We start from the raw sequence: 21,224 nt of genomic DNA, 5'->3' as shown, positions 1-21,224 counted from the left end.
AATCAGTGCATACAATACTGCAAGCTGCAGTGCATACTAAATACTTCAGTGTCTTACTGCATTTTATCAAAACTCGTTCCTAAATAAAAGACAAAACCAGAAAGCAGAACAAACAGAAAAACTCAAATACATCATGTTTACCAGTTTCAAGTAGGAAGACTTGTCATCACTCAAAAATAAGGAATCCTAAACTACTGTATCAAAGAATCATAAAATTGCCTGAGTTGGAAGGGACATCAAAGACCATCAGGATCCAATTACCCCGCTGCAGGCAGTGTTACCAACTGCTAGATCAAGCACTAGATCAAGTTGCCCAGGACCCCATCCAACCTGGCCTTATGTACCTCCAAGGACAGTGTACCCATAACCTCCCTGGGCAACCCGTCACAATGCCTAACCACCCTCTCAGTGAAAAGCTTCCCCCAACACCTAATATAAATCTGCTCTCCTTTAGTTTAAAACTGTTCCCTCTTGACATATCACTATCTATCCATGTAAAAAATTGATTTCCCAGTTTATAACCTCCTTTGAAATACTGGATGGTCATAAAGAGCTCTCCCTAAAGCCTTCTCTTCTCCGAACTGAACTAGCCCAACTCCTGCAGTCCATTTTTGTAGGACAGATTTTCAGCTCTCCAATCATTTCGTGGTCTTCCTCTGGAAGACTCATTCCAAAACCTTGATCTCTTTCCTCTATTAGGGGCCCCAGGCCTAGACACAACACTCCATATGTGGCCTCATGCTTAAAAACTAAGCTGCAGTATTACTTGCCTTTCCATACTGGCAAAAACTCAGCTACTTTCACATAAACAAGCACAAAATATTTCTTCAGATGATAGCTATAAACTCTTTATTCTACATCTCAGATGGACCATCACTCTTGTATCTTCTGTGGATCATGGATAAAGACTTGAAAGCATAGATATTTCAGTGACAGTAAGAACAAATATTCTTTACAACATCTCATATTAAAGACCTCCAATAACACCCTGAGGATCATCTCCTCATTTAATTTTCAATTATAACCTAATCAATGAAAGACATTTTTTCCGTATTAACATTCGTAACTCCTTCTGACACAAAACTTGCTTTTGTTTATGAATGTATATATAAAAACATCACCTCTCCAACTAATTTTGACAACATTTACAATTCACTACTTACTAAATATTTTCATAATAAAGTTCTTTAGCAGTTACTGCTTTAAAATACAACGTACAGTTTGTGTATAATCTTTGGAGATCATTTAAAGTAATCTTCAAAAGCACACACATGCATAGTTAATCAACTAAGTGAAATACTTTTTAAAGGAGACTAGCAGTTGACGAGTCAACTATATCAACAAAAAATCTAGCTATCAATAGAATTTGTCAGAACTATCCCACTGCAATTAATATGATTTTGAATTAAATTAGAACAAAGGTAAGCAAAGCATTTACAGAAAAAGCAGAAATATTATATTTATATTTCTAGTAATCTTCAGAAGAATATAAAAGCACTAGTTCTGAGTCAGAATACAATTTTTTTTTTTAACACTCTATCCTTGTTCGAGTGAGGTCCAAGAGCTGTAGATGCTAATGAGAATAATAGTAAATTCAATGATATATTCAATCTGAAATGTAAAGAAAATTGCCCTGATAATAACTTCCTTTTAATTTCTGGAATGTTTAAAAACATTAAATCCCAACATTTCTAAGGTGCAATGTAGAAAAAAAAGCTTATTTTTCAACCAACTTAACATAAAATATTACACAGCAGACATCTCAGAATCCAACTTTTCTCACAAAAAAAGTTTCTCACGTACTGTGAGAATCATCTACAATAAAATACTAATGTGTTTCTTTTTTTTCCAAGTTTTTGTTGGTTCATAATTACCATTCAATTGTTTGAAAATCATTGCTATTACCACTGGACTTACCCATTATTGTTAAAGCTGTGGCTTTTGGTAAATCTTCTTTCATTGAGTCTATTACTTCAAGACTGCCACCATCCAGGTTGCATCTATTAATGGTTCCATTTCCTGAACTGATCCAGTAAAGTTTGTTCTCCACATAATCTACTGATAAACCTGTAATTAAAGTATATAACTTTAATTTTGACTTAAATACCTAAAATACACTTAACATTAAGCTTTTTTCATAAAATAGTGTATTCAAGAAAAAATGTATACGTGTAATTGTTATCCACTCAAAGAAATCAAGAAAACTAAATAAACTGGGTCATTCGTAGAGAAAACAACATTTTTCTTGAAATATTTCTGCCTTTTATTTCTCCAAACATCTGCAGAAATGAATCAGTGACTGATGAAAGGACCATATGGCAATGAGATACTTGAAAGAGCACAAGTCCTAAGAGAGGTCATTAACTACTAGGAAACGTCAACCAGAACCCCAAAATTTATTTGAAACTTATGAACATTCAGACTTAAACAAAACAAAACAAACAAAAACAATCTTGTGTGTGTGTGTGAGAGAGATTTTAAGGACTACAAGGCCCATTCTCTCCCTGCACATACAGTTCTCTTAAAATGCTGCAAAAATAAAAATATTACAACTTTATGTCAGTAACCAATAAATTTGCAGTGCACATTTTAATTTGGTTTCATAGTGAACTGATCTCGTGATCAGCTCTTTGGAGTCAGATGCAAGAAAACTTAGAAAAACTTGCAAAAAACCCTACTCAATAAAGCAAGCATATAATTTTTTAAAAGAAATAAAGAATTAAAAGATAATATATTTCAGATTCTCTAATCCTTCAAAAGCGTTGAAGAAATGGCAGCAACAAATTTTCCACTGAGAAATATGCTTGGCATTGTAACAATACATAGCAGAACAGTTTGCTTCTGTAGCAGACATTTCCCAGAACTCAAGCATTCAACATAAAACTGCCAAAAAAATATTGAATTTTACTACAAACGTCAGTAACTAGAATTTGCACAGCATAAGAACTCTTCTATCCTGTAATCTGCTTCTCTGTAGAGAAAATCGGACAGGAGGAAGCAGTGCCATGTGCAGCAGTACTTAGAGCTGGCATCATGCCACTACTCCTTTACGCACATTTGACATCGTAGGCCAAAAGGCTCCCACTTTGTAAGCTTTTCAAAAGCAGTTTTCCATCTTCGTTAAAGTTACTGAGATTTCTTCCTGTCTGCAAGTATGTTAGAGGATAAGCAACTCTAGCTAAAGGGAGGATAAGGATGAAGTTGCTTTGCAGATGGATCTAGCAACATCTCCCTGCACCAAAGTGCTTTTCAGCTTGCACAATAAGCACTGATCCAAGTGAAAGGGTAGTGCCACATACTGTAGGGACAAGCAGAACTTGAGTACTCCAGCCGAGTGCAGGAAACCGTCCAGAGAATGTGGATGAACCCTGCCACTGAGTTACAAAGCTGCTACAAAGGTACAAAGGTTTCCATACTACCATATAGCAGTTGCTATTCCCTGTAACTCCTGACTGCTCACTGATTTCAGGCACAGAAATCTACTAATGATGTCGTTATAACTGTTATTTACACAAAAATTACAATGTAATGTTGCCCAGATTTTCTACTATTTTAGTTATTAGAATAGTATTTCTATGCATGGGTATGCCAATTACACAGCATCAACTGACAGAAATATCAATCTCCTTCTATCCAAGTTCTCATTTCTGTAGTGCTCTATTATTTCTAACGCAAAACAAAAATACGTTTTCATTTTCCATGAATTTTCCTGGTTTTACTAATGAAAACATGTGACGTGCTTAAGTACCACAGTCTTCACGATACATTTTCGTGTGGATGGTTTACATCCTTTCTCAATGCTGTCAAAGTGAAAGTTATCATGTGCATTGTGGGAAAAAAAAAAAATTGTGTTAGCAGCTACCAGATGACAATGCTGTGTGCACAGCAGAATACTGATTTGGAAGGACTCCTCATTATTTGACCACTGAGACATATGTCTCTGCATGTTTTGCTCTTCAGAAGACTGAGGTGTAAGGAAAACAGGCTCATTGTCCTTGAAGACCTAGCATCACAAACTCAGAGTGCTTCATACAGCCCAGAATCACTGGCTAGATAAGAACTGTTACTGTTCATCAAGGTGAGCTCATATATCTGATAACTAATAAAGGGTATAAAAGAAAAATGACAATACAATTTTCTGAGAGAACAGCCATAGTACTGAGCTGCTCTAACATGTATCCTTCCAGCATTAAGGTAATCTGGAACAATTAACCCAAAGCACTGTCCAATTTCTCCTTTTAACATGAAATTAAGTAACAAGAGATTGGACTGAAGATCAGATGTTAGTGAGCTGAGAGTTTCCTAAAATTAAACTATGTAGCTAAAATAAAGTCAGAAGAATAATTATGCAGATGGTATTTTCCTCACAAATAAGAAATATCAAAATAGTTTAATATTATAAATTATATATAAGTATGAGTTAAGATATTATTAACAATCAATGAAATAAAAGATTTTTTAAAATTCTCCAGGGAGATAAGAGTGTTATCTCATTCTTTCCTTACTGGATTAAGAAAGATTATTTATCAGTTTATGTCTGTTAGCAATTGATGTATAAATAGTAATATTTACAGAGATGTTTTTTCTTTACAGAGAGAGTGTTGAGGTGCTGCAACAGCTGCCCAGAGAGGTTCTGGATGCCCTGTCCCTGCAGTTGTTCAAGGGCAGACTGGATGGAGCCCTGGGCAGCCTGGTCTGGTATTAAATGTGGAGGTTGGTGGCCCCGTGTGTGGCAGAGGGGTTGGAGACTCATGATCCTTGAGGTCCCTTCTACCCTAGCCATTCTGTGATTTTGTGATGTGCTTAAAATTTGGAAATACATGCTAAATGTCCACATATATTCAAGAAATAATTTCTTTTCTTTTTTAATCTAAAATAAAATTTCAAGGGCCAGTCTCAGCAAGATTTTTGATTTACATCTGCATGCTTTGTTTGCAGACTCCGCTGTATGTAAAAAAGAAGAAATTAACAATCGATATTCAAATAAGGAGACAAAAAATGAAACAAGAACCGCTACACCAATAATTATGGAGCTTCTTGAATACAGCTCCAGATGTGATCCAGTATGTTTATTTATTCAGAGTTTTATTAAAGATATTCAAAAACTGTCTAGAAATACAACAGTGCATGATGTAATAATATCTGTTTTCTTAAAAATAATGCAATAGATACATGGTTGTTTTTTTAAAGCTTTATGACAAACAGCTTAACTGAAGATATCCATGATGAAACAATTTGCCTCACAAAGTACAGCACTAAATCTGATTCCCACAGCAAATAACTTAATAAAACTCCAGTGACTAGTTCTTTTTCAATTGATATATCAGTTTCTGAACTGCAGAATGGATTATCAAGATCCACACAGTATGCGCCAGTTAAGACAAAAACGTAACTGCAAAACTACCAGATTCCAAACACTCTAAACTATGCAATCTTGATGTTAATAAAACTGTCCCCTTCTTTCAACACAATTCAAATTGAGAGAAAACGTGCATATTTCCAACTCAGAGATTGGAAAACATGTTGAACTCTATAGACTGAATTTCTTTTATTCGGGAAAACTAAACGAAAATTTTCATAGTATTTAACTCTCATAAGCCTTATACTTATCTTCTCATATAGATGAATTCACTTATTAGATCTCTCATGCAGATGCCCAAATACTCAAAACTAACACTGCATGAGATTTACTTTTGCTTACAATAAAAATACGATTTCTTGGTTTGAAACAAAAGGCCACTCAATGTTCTTAAGTAGTGTTTTCTTGCTTTTAGTATGGAAACATGCTAATGATAACAATCAGGTATTTAATGTGGTTGGATATTTAGAAAATAACATTAGAAATTTAATGCTCATTTTAACTACAGAACTGTGTGTCTGTTTTTTTGTCAGCCGTAAAACAATCTTATTTTCATCCTGACTAATAATAAAAATAAGCCAAGATGTCTACTAATAATTAAATATTTTACTGATACTTGCTAACTTCATTTTCCCTTTACATGCATATAGATATATAGAGAGACTTCACGTACTACCTACTTTATGACTTTGCACAGTTTCAGTTTGGCTATAAGAAGGGAGAAACGAATCTCTGTGGTCTCATTACGCAAAAGGAATTTTCAATCTGGAATAACTTACTTCAAGTAACTGAGATCTCAAAGGTGTTAAATTAATCCAATACTACAGAGAAAATATCGGCTCATTTGCAGTTCTGTGGTGAAGTAAAAAACTTATGTCATAATCCTCGGCCTTGCAAGTCTTTCCAGAATGTTTAACTGCATGAATAGTTCATCTTATACCACTGAGACTGTATGTCCATGAAGAAAAATGTCACAAAACCTACACGGATTTGCACATGAAACCTTTGACCATACTGATATACTTACAGAAGAAAAACAAAAAAGTACTTACCACTCTACCATGTATTTGGTTCAGTGGCTTTACTGCTACTCAACAAATTCAATGACAAAAACCATAAGCACTGCAATTTAGGACCTTGTGACCTGTGATCACATGACATTCAGTGCAATAGGCTGCACACAGCCTTATTGTCCAAATATTATTATATGAGGATATGCTTCATCTCATAATAAGTGGTTTTATCACTTTTTTCCTCCAAATAAATAGACAACTGTCTTTACAGCTGCACAGATGTAACACTGAATCAAACATACAGCAGTTGTCAGACATCTTTTATTCAAATTAGCTCTAATGCCAAATTTATTTCACTAATGTTTTTTTTTCTGCTAATATATTCAGTTATGAAATGTCAAATTCTTTAAAATTTGTAACACTTTCTTGATAAGCCATTAATACAGCACAGAGACAATTGACATAACTTCTTTCACTCCCTTAAAAAAAAAATTGAAAAGAAAGGTTAACTGTATGAAAACAAAAAACAGTATGCATGGAAAGGATATGGTTTTCCAGAGAATGCCATAACTTAATTATTCTTAATTATATCAATTGTCAGATCTTAAAAATGAGGTTTAATCATTATTACAAAATACACACTTCAATTTCTGCTCCTTTCTATTAAAAAAATATCAGTTATCTTCCCATTATTTGAGATTTCATTGAGAAAAGTTCCACAGTTCTAGTTAAAGAATCCTCTCACATGGATTTAATTGATTAAACCCTTGCTCTCTAAACTCTTTTACTCATGAACTAAAGATGGAAGGACACAGTGGGTTCTATTTCACCTTCAGCCTAAATAAACTGCTGTAGTGCTACAAGTGAACAGTAGAATACTTGACCCATTACAGTAAATTTCCATTCAACTAGAATTGGTCAAAACACCTCAAATGGAAAAACACAAAAATGTCAGTTTTTACCATGTCTTTGTGCATGTTCTTATCACTGACACATTATGACAAAGCATTCCAACATAATGTTTATATTAAAGTACTCTTGATTAAGAAACAGAAATACTACTTACCAACAGGATCTTTTTGATTCTGAAAGAGGATTTTGCTGTTGCTGCCGTCCATATTAGCCATGTTAATGGTGTTTCCATCAGTCCAATAGAGCTTACTGAAGATAATAAACATATTAAAAATGTTGCTCTGTGTACACAGCAATTTTAATGCAACAGCAGATAAAACACATTCATAAACTTAGAATTATGCCAAATATACAAATAATGAGTATAGGATTTAATTAAAACCAGGTTTTGATGGAGAAACAATATTCAGTTGAGAAATTATCAGCAAAATCTTTTAAATGAATAAACCTAGTTCCAGTTTGAAAGAAAACAGAATGGGTAAATGAAAAATCTGAATGAAGAAGAAATCTCTGGGTGAGGTTTATGGCAGATTATTTTTTGAAATCAAAGATATCTTACCCTTTTACTGGGTGAACTGCAAGACACTGGGGTTTATCAATTCCATGGATGATTGAGGTTTTTAAGGAACCATCTAAATGTGCCACATTAATTTGTGTTTCATCAAATTCTGAGCTAATCCAGTACAAGTTCCGTGATATCCAATCCACTGCAAGACCTCTGATACTCTGAATATCTGCAAAAATTGACAGCAATACTACTGATATTTTTTTCTAGACTACTCTCAGTCTTTGAGAAAAAGAAACTATTTATCCTACTTTGTTTTAAACCAAATGTGTGGAATATTCTAAGGAGATGCGTTGTTAGAATGGTTGCCAACAATGAATAATGGTTTTTTCCTCTTCAGCTTGATACAATTGAAATAACATGGAAATAGCATTAGATTCAAGAAATCCCACTTAAATTCTCCTAAAAAAATTACCATAAATCCTTTTGTCAAGAAAAATCACTATCAGACACATGCTGCGTTTTTGCAGTGCATTTTTCTACTTAAAAATTTATTACTCACTACTAGATATTTTTTAAAATTCAACTAGAAAGTTTAAAGATCACACTTCAGAAATATAAACATTATAAGAAACTTAATACTATTTAAGTCATACTTAATGTATAGAACATTAAGAGACTTCCTAAAACAAAGCTATTATGAAGTTTAAAATCCTACTCCTTTCTTTATTGTCAGACAGGCTCAATACTGAATGCATTCATAGTTCTATAGCACATATACAGATCAGTAGCTACAATGAAAATGCTTTTTTTTTTTTTATTTCTGAAGCTGATATCTAATGTTGCTTTGATGATGTTAACTTACTTCCTCTATATGATTTGAGTGAGAAGGAAATGAAGCAACAAACAGCTTAGGTATGAAATACACACGAAGCTCCACAAAAGCTGCAAGAAATCTACTTGTATTCACAGATTAAGGCATAAAGTGTAGTAAATCAAGAGCCACTGGAGGAAATTACTGTTGTTATTGAAGATACGATATTAACTATGAACTTCAAAGCCAGGAAAGATGATGAAAAAATTTCTGAAATAATGTATTTTAAGGTCTGCATTGACCAGCACAGACAGCTCTATCCAGAATCTATCACAAATAATTTCTATTAAACGTGCAACAGCTTTCATGGGAGATCAATGTCAAGCAAGAATAGGCTCTGTAGCATTTAGGAAAGGCACGATTATTGGAAGGAGCCAACCTATGACAGTAGGTAGCATTAGTAGACCATGAGTAAGATGTGGTTAATGAGATAGCTTCACAACCTCTTTGCATATAATTGCCTTAACAAGATATTCATTCAAAATGATAATATCTGCCTTAGAAGCTGGGTATGACATCGCTGCTTTACTCCTAGATAGCAAAATGCTGCTCTACCTCGGCACATCCCTTCACATTGCCCAGCATCTTGAGGAAGAAGGCCAAGTGTGATTTTATTATGGTTAATAGTTTGTAATATATTTATCAATTTAATTTGGCTATGTTGACTGACAAAATTATTGCTGCTGACAAACTAACATGGATGTTGCTACAGACTCGCCACATATTTTTAAGGTTAAGTGGCTACTTTACATTAGGAACATCACAACTTTGACTCATTTGAAACTTATCCCCAACATTTTTAGTTTTTGGTTGGAAGAACTGAAAAACAAGGATTTCATATACTTAAGAAGATTAAACTATGACTTTAGTATCTTTGCAACAGTGGCACGAAACTTCATCCAACAGGAGTCCCACAAGTACACTCTTATGAAGCTTAAGATCTTATGAAAAGTATAAAAGTGACTGTTAGCAAATGAGAACATTTATGCATAGTAAGTAGTCTTTACAATGTCAGAATGTGGTAATTTTCTAAGTTTTATCTACAATAAATTACACCTTTCATAAATATGATTATAATTACTCCACAGCAGAAGATAACATCAATTAAGAGATGAAATTATGAAATAATGCCATATAATAGTTTAAAAATAATATAATGATGTTAACAGAAACATGAGTCAGTTTCATTAAGCTTCCTTACGTTTCTTGACAGTTTTTTTCCCCAAATTCTCACTATATACTTTACGTAGTAAAACAATGATGCAATTCTAATCCCACTTAAACTGTTATATCCCAATAAAAATAAAAATTTTAATAGGATTATTTGTTCAAAAAATAAAGAATTCTAAACAAATTATTTTCCCTATTGTTTACATGCATTATTTAATGCCAGTACAAAGTATACCTAACAAGAATTTGAACATGTATACATCAGCAAATTTAGAACACACAAACATTTACCCATTATTGTTTTTAATTCAACATTATGTTACTTACCTCTTGAAATAATAGTTTCTAAACCAGTGCCATTAATGAAGGCACGCTTGATGGTCTGCGTTTTCACATCAGTCCAATACAACCGCTCCTCAACAGCATCAAAATCTATGACAGTCACATCATCAATGTCAGGAACAGTGAAGGCTGTAATGAAGTTGAAATAGGGGTTGTCTATGTCCACTCCTCTTATTTCTGAACGTCTCGCATAAAGAAGGAATTTCTTCCTTTCTGTTGGAAGATAGGAAAATAAAAATCACCTCATGCTCTTCACATCATTGCTAACAAGAGTAAAAGTCATTCATTTGCAAATGTGAAAATAAAATTTGTATGAATGATTTAACATCTCCAGGAAACCTGCACTTAGTGTTATTTGAGAAATAAATTACATTACAGAGCATAAAAATAACAGGAAAATATATTAATTCTGGGTACAGGACAAGATGGTTCTATGCTACTGTATCAATACAGTCCAGCAAAGCTGTAAGGGAAGAGCTTAACATTTAACTTCTTATCCTAATAAAAAAAATTATTTGAATATTCTAACACGCTCACAGAACATTATCACAGATACGTGGCATTTCCCAAGGGAGCAGACTACCATCTAACAAAGTTTTCCAAACAACACTCAGTAAAAATACCACAATAAAAGGCAAGGCAAAAGGAAAAAACAAAGCTCAATAATTAAAGCTTAGACATCATTAATTTAAAAAAAAACAATAAACACATTAAAAGCAAAAACAAAACACTACTTTTTATCTCAGAAGTCTAAATTATTGAAGCAAAGGTTTGTGTATGAACTGTAAGGGTAACTTCATACCACAATATTCTTGACACAATAAAACGTTTTTTCTCGAGGTTTCCTTAACATGATTAATCAACACTGACTAAAGTAATGCTTTACATAACAGGTAGTGGGCACAATTTCTTGACATTTCTAGGGACTGAAAAATAAAGTGTTTATTAATATATATAAAGCACTTCTTCAAGGCTATATGTCTAACAGTTCCTTCTCATTTTATGTAGGTTGCTCCAAAAGTAATGCCTCCTATTTATTTCCACAGAAACTACAACAGATACAGTGAGAACAGTAACACAATTTGGTAGAGCAAGTTCTCGGCTAAAAAGCACTGTTTTCCAAAATAGTCAGCACCATTAGCTGATTCGTGCACAAGTTGGTCAAAGTGCTCCTTGTTTAGTGGCGTGATAGCTATGCATGACCACCCTGAACATGGCTTATCTTTCACGTCACTATCACCTCTGCTGAGGTTTCTGCTGAAACCATCATCCACTGCCTCCCTGTCCTCACATCCACTCTCCGATCTCCATAAACATTCAGCAAAGATTGATGAATGTCAATGGGTGTCGTTTCTTTTCGCATAGAGAAATTCAATGACACACTTTTCCTCCATATGCACTTCCACTTCAGACACTGTTCTGTCAGACTGCCCTTCTGCTGCCATCTGTGGCACAGCAACAAAATGAAATAGAATACTGGTGACAAAGTTCAGCCTCTACCACCATACCACCAATATCTGCTTCTGATGCCATGGGCCAACATCATAAAATAGGAGGCATTACTTTTGAAACAGCCCCAGTTTTTTTCTTAATCTTGAAAGTGATTGCTCAGAAAATCTTAGAAGAACGGATTGAGATTAAAGCTCAGAAGTATATTCTTGCTATTCAAGTTACTTGACTCATCATTTTCTGATGAACCTTATATTATAAGTCTTTGTTAAATTCTGCTAACATATCAAATATATGAGCAATAGATAAATTGTGGTAATAAATACCAAAGGTACACACATCCAATATAATGACTATAAGTTAATACTTCTCAAAAACTAGATGCTTTTTTTAAAAACTATCATTAAAATGCTCTGCAGAGACTATTTCTAAGACTATTTTAATTTGCTAAGTTCAAAGAATTAAGATAATTGCCAGGTGTCGGGAGAAAACTTACCATAACATGTTTTCTTGTCTAAAGAAAGTTTCATCAGATGTGGACATGCACATGCAGCACTTCTGTTGTGATTGATCAGGCACATGTGAGAACATGGACCTCTGCCCTCATTAGCAGCACATGGATTTGAAGCTAAAATTGTATAATGAAATACACAAAATATAAAAACAACCTTCAGAACTAGTCATTTTTCTTGCAGCATCACATTTCTTCTCATTATATTATGACTATCATCGCACTCATCCTAATTTGCTTCAGTTGATTTGCACTGGAATCAAATGACAAGATTCTGTAAGAAGTTTAAACTCATTAACAGTTCAAGAACAACTTTTTTTTAAACAAGAATCTGCTATCACAACTCTAAGAAACACTTCATTCACTTACATGTGAAAGAAAGCAATAAAGATAAATACAACATTTATGAGAAATGCAAACAGATATCAAGATGTACATCCCATTTTACAATACTGAAAACTGTTGGTAACTGTATAATTTCTAATCTTTATGATTTACCCCTCCTTCAAATTTCTCACTGAAATTTACAGCTATTTGACATTTAAAAAGCTAACTGCTCTAAGTGTGGTTATTTTAATATTAACATAATTTGATGACCTTATTCACTATTGGATTCATTGAATAAGGGTAAAACCTTACTCAGGTTTCTCTTTAACATTCCTTGTTAAGGACAGTCAAGAGATAAATGAAACTACAACTGTACTTATTTAGCAGCTGCTAGCAATATGACAGAAAACTGCATGAGAATCTTCTGCTAACTTAATAATTGCTAGTGATGTGATTTTTTGGTGACATTAAAATTTGATTGTGAAAGGTCCCCCTTTAGCTACCATGCTATCAACCTTGTCTCATTAGCTAGTGTAAGGTATCTCTTCTGTCAAAACTGTGAAAACTACACTGGTTAGAAATTCAGAATATTCTATTTGAAGAATCGCTAAGACTATTGAGCATGTACTTTAATCTCTTTTTCCAGGCAAATAATGAATAATAGACAGACTTTTTTTTTTTTTAATAAAAAAACCTTAAACCACCACCAAAATTATCATTGCAACTTCATGAAGCCAGGGGATTTTTTTCCCGCCCTCCCCCCCTCCCCCCGTAGAATCAGAATGGCCTGGGTTGAAAAGGACCACAGTGATTATCTAGTTCCAACCCCCTGCTATGTGCAGGGTCACCAACCACCAGACCAGGCTGCCCAGAGCCACATTCAGCCTGGCCTTGAATGCCTCCAGGGATGGGGCATCCACAACCTCCTTGGGCAATCTGTTCTAGTACGTCACTACCCTCTGTGTGAAAAACTTCCTCCTAATATCTAACCTAAACCTCCCATCTTAGTTTAAACCATTCCCCCTTGTCCTATCACTATCCAACCATGTAAACAGTCATACCCTTTCCTGTTTAAACGGCTCCCTTCAAATATTGGGAGGCCACAATGAGGTCTCCCTGAAGCCCTTTCTTCTCCAAGCTAAACAAGCCCAGTTCCCTCAACCTTTCCTCATAGGAGAGGTGCTCCAGCCCCCTGATCATCTTAGAATCCCAAAGCAAAAGCAAAATGGTCCTTTTCAGTGAAAAATTAATTTTGCGGTCAATTTATACCATTAGAATGTAAGCAATTGTACACTCCTAATCACGAGGCATAGAATAAAAAAAAAATTGGTATAATGAAGACATAAGCAGCACAGTTCATTTCGTTAAGTGTCAAGCCATGTCAAGTGACTAAGTGAATTTCAGTGAATTCAATGTTCCCCCTTGATTTGATCTACTTACTACATCAGTGAAAAACATAACATGAAAAGATAATTCGAAATGCAGAATAATTTTTACTTTGTTCAAAAAAAAAAACTTTCCTAAGAGTCATTTTATTTCAAGCAACTTTATACCATTCTCCTCTAAATAAGATGCGCTGAAATTGCTTTTAAGAGCATAAACTGAGATGACTGAGGACAGCGCTACAAAACCTTGAAACTGTTCTTTCAGTCCTCATTCATTATTGCACATCTACAGTTCCAGAGCGCTCATATAGAGACATTCCAAACATGAACGGAAAATCAGAGTGATTTTTTCATTTAAAAAAAAAAAAGGAATAGCAACAACAAGAAAAAAACAGAAGATTAGCAGTGATGAAAAGGGAAGCGAGATGAACTGACTCATCAAGACAAATCTCTAATTAACAAAATCAATTAGTTTGAAATATACTTCCTCAATGCTGCACTTGCCCGCAATATAGTAATCAGCTAACTAGAAAAATGTGATGCTTGAATTTCTTTGGGAAATAGCTCACACTCAAGCACTAAAATCTGATGGCAAACTAAAACTAACCTAAAACATTTGCCTCTCTCATCTAGGCACGCTTCCTTAAATTGATCTACGTCACTTGAATCTTTTGACTACTTACTTGTCTGACCAGAACTACAGGAGGAATGAAATTCTCAAAGCCTCAGATTAATGGATTACTTAAATTCTATCCAGTGTTTTTCATTATTCTATCGTAAAGTCACAATCTTCTACACTTTTCTGGCAGCTCTCTCCAGTCTTTGCCATTTCTCCTGCTGTTCTAAGGCTTAATGAAAAAAACAAAAACAAACCATCTCACATCCTCTCTGTAATCACTTCTGCATCTCTAACAAGACAGCTGGGTCAATAGGCATAAAAATATTGACTTGGTAATGAGTTAATAGGTCTTTTGACTGCTAATGAACTATAAACTCCCTTTTACCTTTATATCATAACAATATTTGATTTTGTCTTTTCCAAAAATATAAACATGTTTAATTTATCATCATCATCTATCTTGTAACTATAGCAATAATGTGGAAAAATTAGGGTTGTGAAGTGGGGCAGGGGTGAACGAACTCATAATCTACAACTTCATATAAAAGACAAGAAAAGTGAACCTAAAAAAATAAATAGAAATTATGAAGATTCTATGAGCCCTTCAGGACCAGAGTTAATGGTTAATGGAATATTCATATTAATAAATCATCTACCTCAGGAAATAACTGATCAAAAATGAGATTTATGTTTTGACAATATTGTGAAGGATGTCATAAAAACGCGTATTGCAAGAGATCTCAGGAGATCATTTAGTGATCACTCAGTGATTCGATCTGCATCTTCCTGGCACTGTTGCTGGCAAGTTTAGCCACAGACTTCTTTTAGTTGTTAACCTACCTTTACTTAGAAATAATTTTAATAGAACCCCCATCTCTTTGTATGCAAGTATAAACTTGGATATTACTATCTTGGATATTATATTTTAAACTCCACCCAAGTTGCTCTTTAAGCATAGGATTCAAATAAAACACCATAAAGAAAAAGAAATACTAGTTATCGATCATCAAATCATTTAGGTTGGAAAATAACTTCCAGTACAACCATTGAAGATCATTAAGTCCAACCATTATCCAAAAGGCAGAATTATGGTTGTAGTGTTCTAAAAATCTGTGTAATATTTGTCCACATCAACATTTATGTCTTTTATACAACACAGACTAGAAAACTTGTGGAAAAATACAGTGCTATAAAGCAGATGCATTTATGAACACTCATGTGCGGAACTGGAAGAGTATATCGCCATAATCTAAAAATGATGTATGGCAGCACAGGTATATATTCCTTTCATATTCGTACCACTTTCACTGTGTAATTCTAAGTCCATTCTTTACTTTTTAATAAAAAAAATAATTCTCTCGAATGAAAACAGGTATGCAATTGGCTCAACTATCAAAACTTACATTCATTTCCCTGTACTAGCTCTAATCATTCTTTCTAATTCTATTGCAAACAGCCATATAACCACTCTTTACTTCCCTTCTCCACGCCATCTTGGATTTCACCGACTTCCATCATACAGAAACCTACCCATAAGATGTATTTCAAGAAGCAGCATTTTACCTTTCTTATACAAAAATCTTTCCCACACTCTTGATCAGCCTGTCAAGCACACTCAGAATGTTTCATATGATCTGCTTAAAGTATTTAAGATGTGGAAGTGCTACGGATTTATAGAGCATCACAGTGCACTATTTGTGGTTCTTTACTCCCTTACTGATCCTTTTCACCAATCATTTTCTTTTTGATCACTGCAATGCACAGAACCTGCATTTTTATCCACCTGGACAGCCTTTTGCACTACTTAATTGATTTACACTCCTGACTGCTTGTCAATCTACTTCTCCTACAGTACTGCACACAGTTATATGTCACTCTTTATCATATGTCCTCTAGATTGCTGCCTAAAGCATTATTAAAAAACATTTATTTTTCTTCAGCAGTAACCCTTAAATAGCTCCAAACATTCTATAACCAGTTGAAAGATGAAAGATTACCCTTACTGCCTCTGAATATGCATACAATGTTGACCAACTTATCCTCCGTATTAGCCTCTTTTTGAAGACTTTCTTCTCAGGATCAGATTGCAGCTAGATTTTTATTTTTTTTTTTAAACCCTACTACTTTAAAAATACATAGAATCACAGAATTGCTCAGGTTGGAAAAGACCTTAAAGATTACCAAGTCCAACCACAAAACATGACTAAACACGTGACTAAGTTCTTTCTACACTTTCAAAAATATGCACTTATATCAAAATGATACTTCTAAATTGCTTACAGTCTACTCTCTATCTTACTAAAAACAGTTATAGATCTAAGCCTCTGTTCACTGTCGATACTTCCTGTAACGATGCTTCTCATTGCTCCAGAGATCCTTCCACCATACTTGGTCAAGATAAAATACCTGTTTGTATCCAATTAATTCATCATTAATCTTTAGAATCTGCAAGCTAAGAACTGATCAGAAAATGCATTCGTTCTAAAATATACGTTTATTGCCTACATTAATTGTTTTAACTTCACATGTAATTGCTGAAAGGAATTAGTATGCCATGGAATATGTTCACACCATTTATATATTTGCTATGAAACAAAATAGACAACAAGAAATGTGAGTAGCTTTAAGTTGTCTTGGTTCTTCGTGATGCTGTACTGTATAAAGTATAATAGATTTATAGAAGTTCTGAAGCTCTTCTTAACAGATCTCTCCACTTCTCCTTCCTCCCACCCATGCCCAAGCTCAGGCAACCAAAAGATTGGATTTCATTTCAAGCTGAATGAAATCAGGCTGTTCACATTTACAAATAAAAATTTCTCATTTCCCTTTCAAACAGAAAACTGTGAGAAAGCTGACAGCTACAGGAGAGTACACAGTTTGAGATGAAAGAGTACCACAAAAAAGAAAAAAAACATAGAGAAAACTGAAATTAATGATACTAGCTTAACAACCAGGAACAGAGTACATGGAGTGCCTGACTTTCAACTGCAAACTGATATGCTAAGGCAGATAAGAAACACACATGTAAAAGAATAGAAAATGGTGTCAACAGGGCACAAGTTAGAAGAAAAAACCAAAGACAGCAGTACTTTTAGTCAGTGGGTGCTATGAGTTACAAAAAACTTCACAGAACTCAGAAATTTACTGTTAAAATACGATAAAAGGGAGGGATTCTTTCCATTTTGGAATTCTAAACTGCATGCAATCTTATTTAGTTTACTGTACACACTGCCACAAATTCAGAAGCATAGTTAAGATAGAATCCTGTAACATAATGATTTTCCTCTAGCTCTAATAAAATTTCACTTAACATACGGTAGATTAGTAGTTAACACAGTAGGTTAGTAGTAAAAAATTGCTTCCATCGAAAAAGTATTAATGAAATCAAACTCAGAAGGCCATCGATAAATTGAAATATGGTATTTTCTACATCATAAAACAGAACTGCAACTATACAACTTGATATTTTAATTTCTTGATACTGTTAAAATACAGTTTAAAACTTTTCTACAGCTCATACCTTTGCTTAGGCCAAGATATCTGTGACTATGGAATGTTGAATATCATCACCCCAGGCATCTGAGGTCTCTCTCTAAAAATCAGATAATCTCCCAAGGCACTGCCTGGCCCCAGTCCAAACAGAAAATCACTGTTTTGTTCCTCTAACAGAAAGAAAAAGCTAACAGGAACTCTTCTGCTACCATGAAAACACTGAATATAGAACACAGGTCCTCAGACACCAAAGTGAAGAAAGTGACTAATAAAAAAAAAAAAAAATAGCAAAGAAACATTACCTTAAAGTGATACACAAGTGAATATTACTTGCAAATGTATCTTAATATGCTGGGTAAAAAATTCTAAGATAAACTGATAAAAATTTTAGATTAGTTTCTATTGCCATCAGATTTCTGGAACAGGTATAGAAATTTAGCCAGAGAACCACAGAATATTCTGTGACGAACTGTTGTTAATCCTCCAGTGGTATTTTTACTTTTCTATATGTACATGGAAATTAAGCATCGAATCATAGGATGGTGTGGGTTGGAAGAAACTTCAAGGATCATGAAGATCCGACCTCCCACCACATGCAGGACCACCAACCTCCATTTCTAACAGTAGACCAGGCTGCCCAGAGACCCATCCAGCCTGGCCTTGGTTGCCTCCAAGGAGGGGGCATCTACAATTTAAGTCACTATCCTTTTTAACATTCAGATAGTATATTTAGTATCTGAAATTGCATACACATTTTACTTCACAGAAGAATTCATCTTCCTTTAGAAGCACAGGACAACTAACACTCATGTTTGCTTTTGTCAGATGAACTCCTTCAGTTTAAAACAATATTAACTTGGAAGCTTTTAAAGTACGTATTGCTCTTCGCTTCATTTTTATCAGACCTAAAACAAGATTCCAAACAGGCAATATTCAAGACACCGATCTTGATCTCATGTTTCTAGCTTGAATAAAGAGTCTATATCCACTCAAGTAACACTCATGCTAAAAATAACATTCAAATAAAAATAAACAGTTAAAGGCAAATCAATATACAGATGCATATACATATGAATAAAATTTTCCCTCTCATACAAATAACGATTAACTGTTCTATAAAAATGTCACCTTGTGGCTGACGACTTGGGTGATATATCTGAAGATCAAAGGGCTGAGCACTTGTTTTTTGTATTACGCTGACATTCTGTCCAGTCCATTTATTGGCTTTTGCAAGTGTATTGGTCCGCCAATCTGTCCAATATACTTCACTCCCATACAAAGAAACAGCAAAGGGGTGAGAAAGGTATTCGTGACCCCGTATAATCTCTATCATGCCGGTTCCATCATATAATGCAGAATAAATAGCATCTGATCTACAAGATAAACCCAAACTTCAGATTACATGAAAATAAAAATAACACCACTACAGAACCATTACGACACTGGAGTAAAATATTTTAAGATCTTATCTTTACACTGAGAAGACAAAAATTGTTTAGAGAGCTATCATCAACTTCAGACCTGATTTAGTTTGTGCTATTAATTTTTTAAGTAGGATGTGAAATGTTGCTTGTACAGTGTTTGAAAAATTCAAATTTAATTCCATAATATGATAAAGCAGCAGAGAATTTTACATTCAGATGAACTTAAAGAAAAAAACAAAACATTGAATTGCTTAAGTCTTCTGCGTATTAGTGTCTGGGAGCACTAACAGTCAACTGCTTTTTAGGTCACAGGAAATCATGGTCCACATATACCACAGCTGGCAGGGCAGAGGACTCGCTCTCCAGGCCACATCCCACCATCCCAGAGCAAGGCAAACACAACAGGACCCAGTGGTGGCAATTAGGATCAACCAAGAGTTCAGATCATCAGAAAAATTTCTGGTGGTAAGACAGGTGACGAGATCAGTTGTGGATTAAGGTCTGGATAAACAGGGTCTGCTGTCAGGCATTGCTGTGGTTGGGCTGACGTGGGCACATGTGCAGAAGCAAAACTTGCAGAGGTAGGTTCCTGCCAAGTTTGGCCATAGCCATTATGATCTGCTGACCCACTCAGGGCCTGACATTAGGTCATTTAAAGATCCCTTCTGTCTCGGGAACCGAGGTAGAATTTCTCATGGAGACTCTTGTATTTAAACCCAAATAAATGTATTCATCCACTATGTATGAAATGTACTTCCATACACTCATATATTGACAAACTCTCATAGTCAATAGCTATCCACTAAAGACTGCAAAGGACAAAGAACTGAAACACAAATTATTTATAATAACAACTCAATGAAAGAAATGAACATAAGATCCAATTGCACGCAAAACTCTTTAGGCACATAATATACGTAGCCACATTATACTTTCAGTGTAGTTACATTGAAATAAGGATTTATAAATAGATAACCAAGAATACAGTTATCACTTTACCTGGCATCTGTCCATACTATTCTTTTCTCAAAATGATCCACCGTGAGGCCATTAGGCCAAGCTCCAGTATCCATATCTTTATATATGATCTTTCTTTCCGCTCCGCTCATAGAAGCGGACTCAATGCGAGGAAAATTTGCATCCCAGTCTGTCCAAAATAGAATTCTAGTGAGAAAAAAAATAAAATAGATATAAGAACATATTCAAAGCATGTAGGAGAATTTTAAATGCTTTAAAAACAACAACAACAAAAGTTGGAAAGAAGGTACAATTATTCATTTTAAATTAAATGAAAATGACTTTCCATTTAGTGCTTGTGAACAGTAGTATACCCTGTATGTGGCATAAGGGCATAAAATGGGCCAGTTACCACCATCCACATTAAAAAAAAAAATCGAAAGAAAAATGCCACACAGCAAGAAGATGTTTCGTAAACTCCTGATTAACTTTTTCTTAACACTTACAGTGTCCATAGTATATTGTAATAGATGAAATTTCACTTATAATAGGCTTTCAAAAACTGTAAGTTACATACTATAACTCACAGGAGAATGGTAATCAAATAATCTTGCATTTAAAACTCTGTATTTAAAGTATTTCTCAACTTGAAAAAAATAATCCTTTTCCAATTACCCATATCTGGGATCCAAAGCAATAGCTCTTGGATGTTCCATAGCTCCTGCTATTAACGTTGTTCTCAAAGTACCATCTAGCTTTGCAACTTCTATTTGGTCCAGATTGCTGTCTATCCAGTATATGTTTCCTGCAATCCAGTCTACAGTAAGACCTTCAGGTGTCGCAAGGCCATGTTGTACTACCACCTCAATGGCACTTACACCTTAA

At 34.5% G+C, this 21,224-nt stretch overlaps 1 protein-coding gene across 5 annotated transcripts in view; it reads right to left on the bottom strand.

The window, feature by feature from the left end:
• The window catches only part of LRP1B (LDL receptor related protein 1B), a 584,143-nt gene that overhangs the window by 143,644 nt on the left and 419,275 nt on the right, over positions 1–21,224 (bottom strand). For all 5 annotated transcript variants that reach the window (XM_048952659.1, XM_048952661.1, XM_048952662.1 and 2 more), the window contains exons 25-32: positions 21,015–21,219; positions 20,382–20,546; positions 19,087–19,331; positions 12,121–12,252; positions 10,161–10,388; positions 7,844–8,018; positions 7,439–7,533; positions 1,918–2,067 (exon numbers count right to left, since the gene is read on the bottom strand). In XM_048952659.1, coding sequence (XP_048808616.1) covers positions 1,918–2,067; positions 7,439–7,533; positions 7,844–8,018; positions 10,161–10,388; positions 12,121–12,252; positions 19,087–19,331; positions 20,382–20,546; positions 21,015–21,219 — 1,395 coding nt within the window. The remainder of the gene's footprint in view (positions 1–1,917; positions 2,068–7,438; positions 7,534–7,843; positions 8,019–10,160; positions 10,389–12,120; positions 12,253–19,086; positions 19,332–20,381; positions 20,547–21,014; positions 21,220–21,224) is intronic.

The sequence above is a fragment of the Lagopus muta genome, chromosome 8 (genome assembly GCF_023343835.1).
Source record: "Lagopus muta isolate bLagMut1 chromosome 8, bLagMut1 primary, whole genome shotgun sequence".
In the NCBI taxonomy this organism is placed as follows: domain Eukaryota; kingdom Metazoa; phylum Chordata; class Aves; order Galliformes; family Phasianidae; genus Lagopus; species Lagopus muta.
This window is presented reverse-complemented; position numbering and strand designations above follow the sequence as displayed.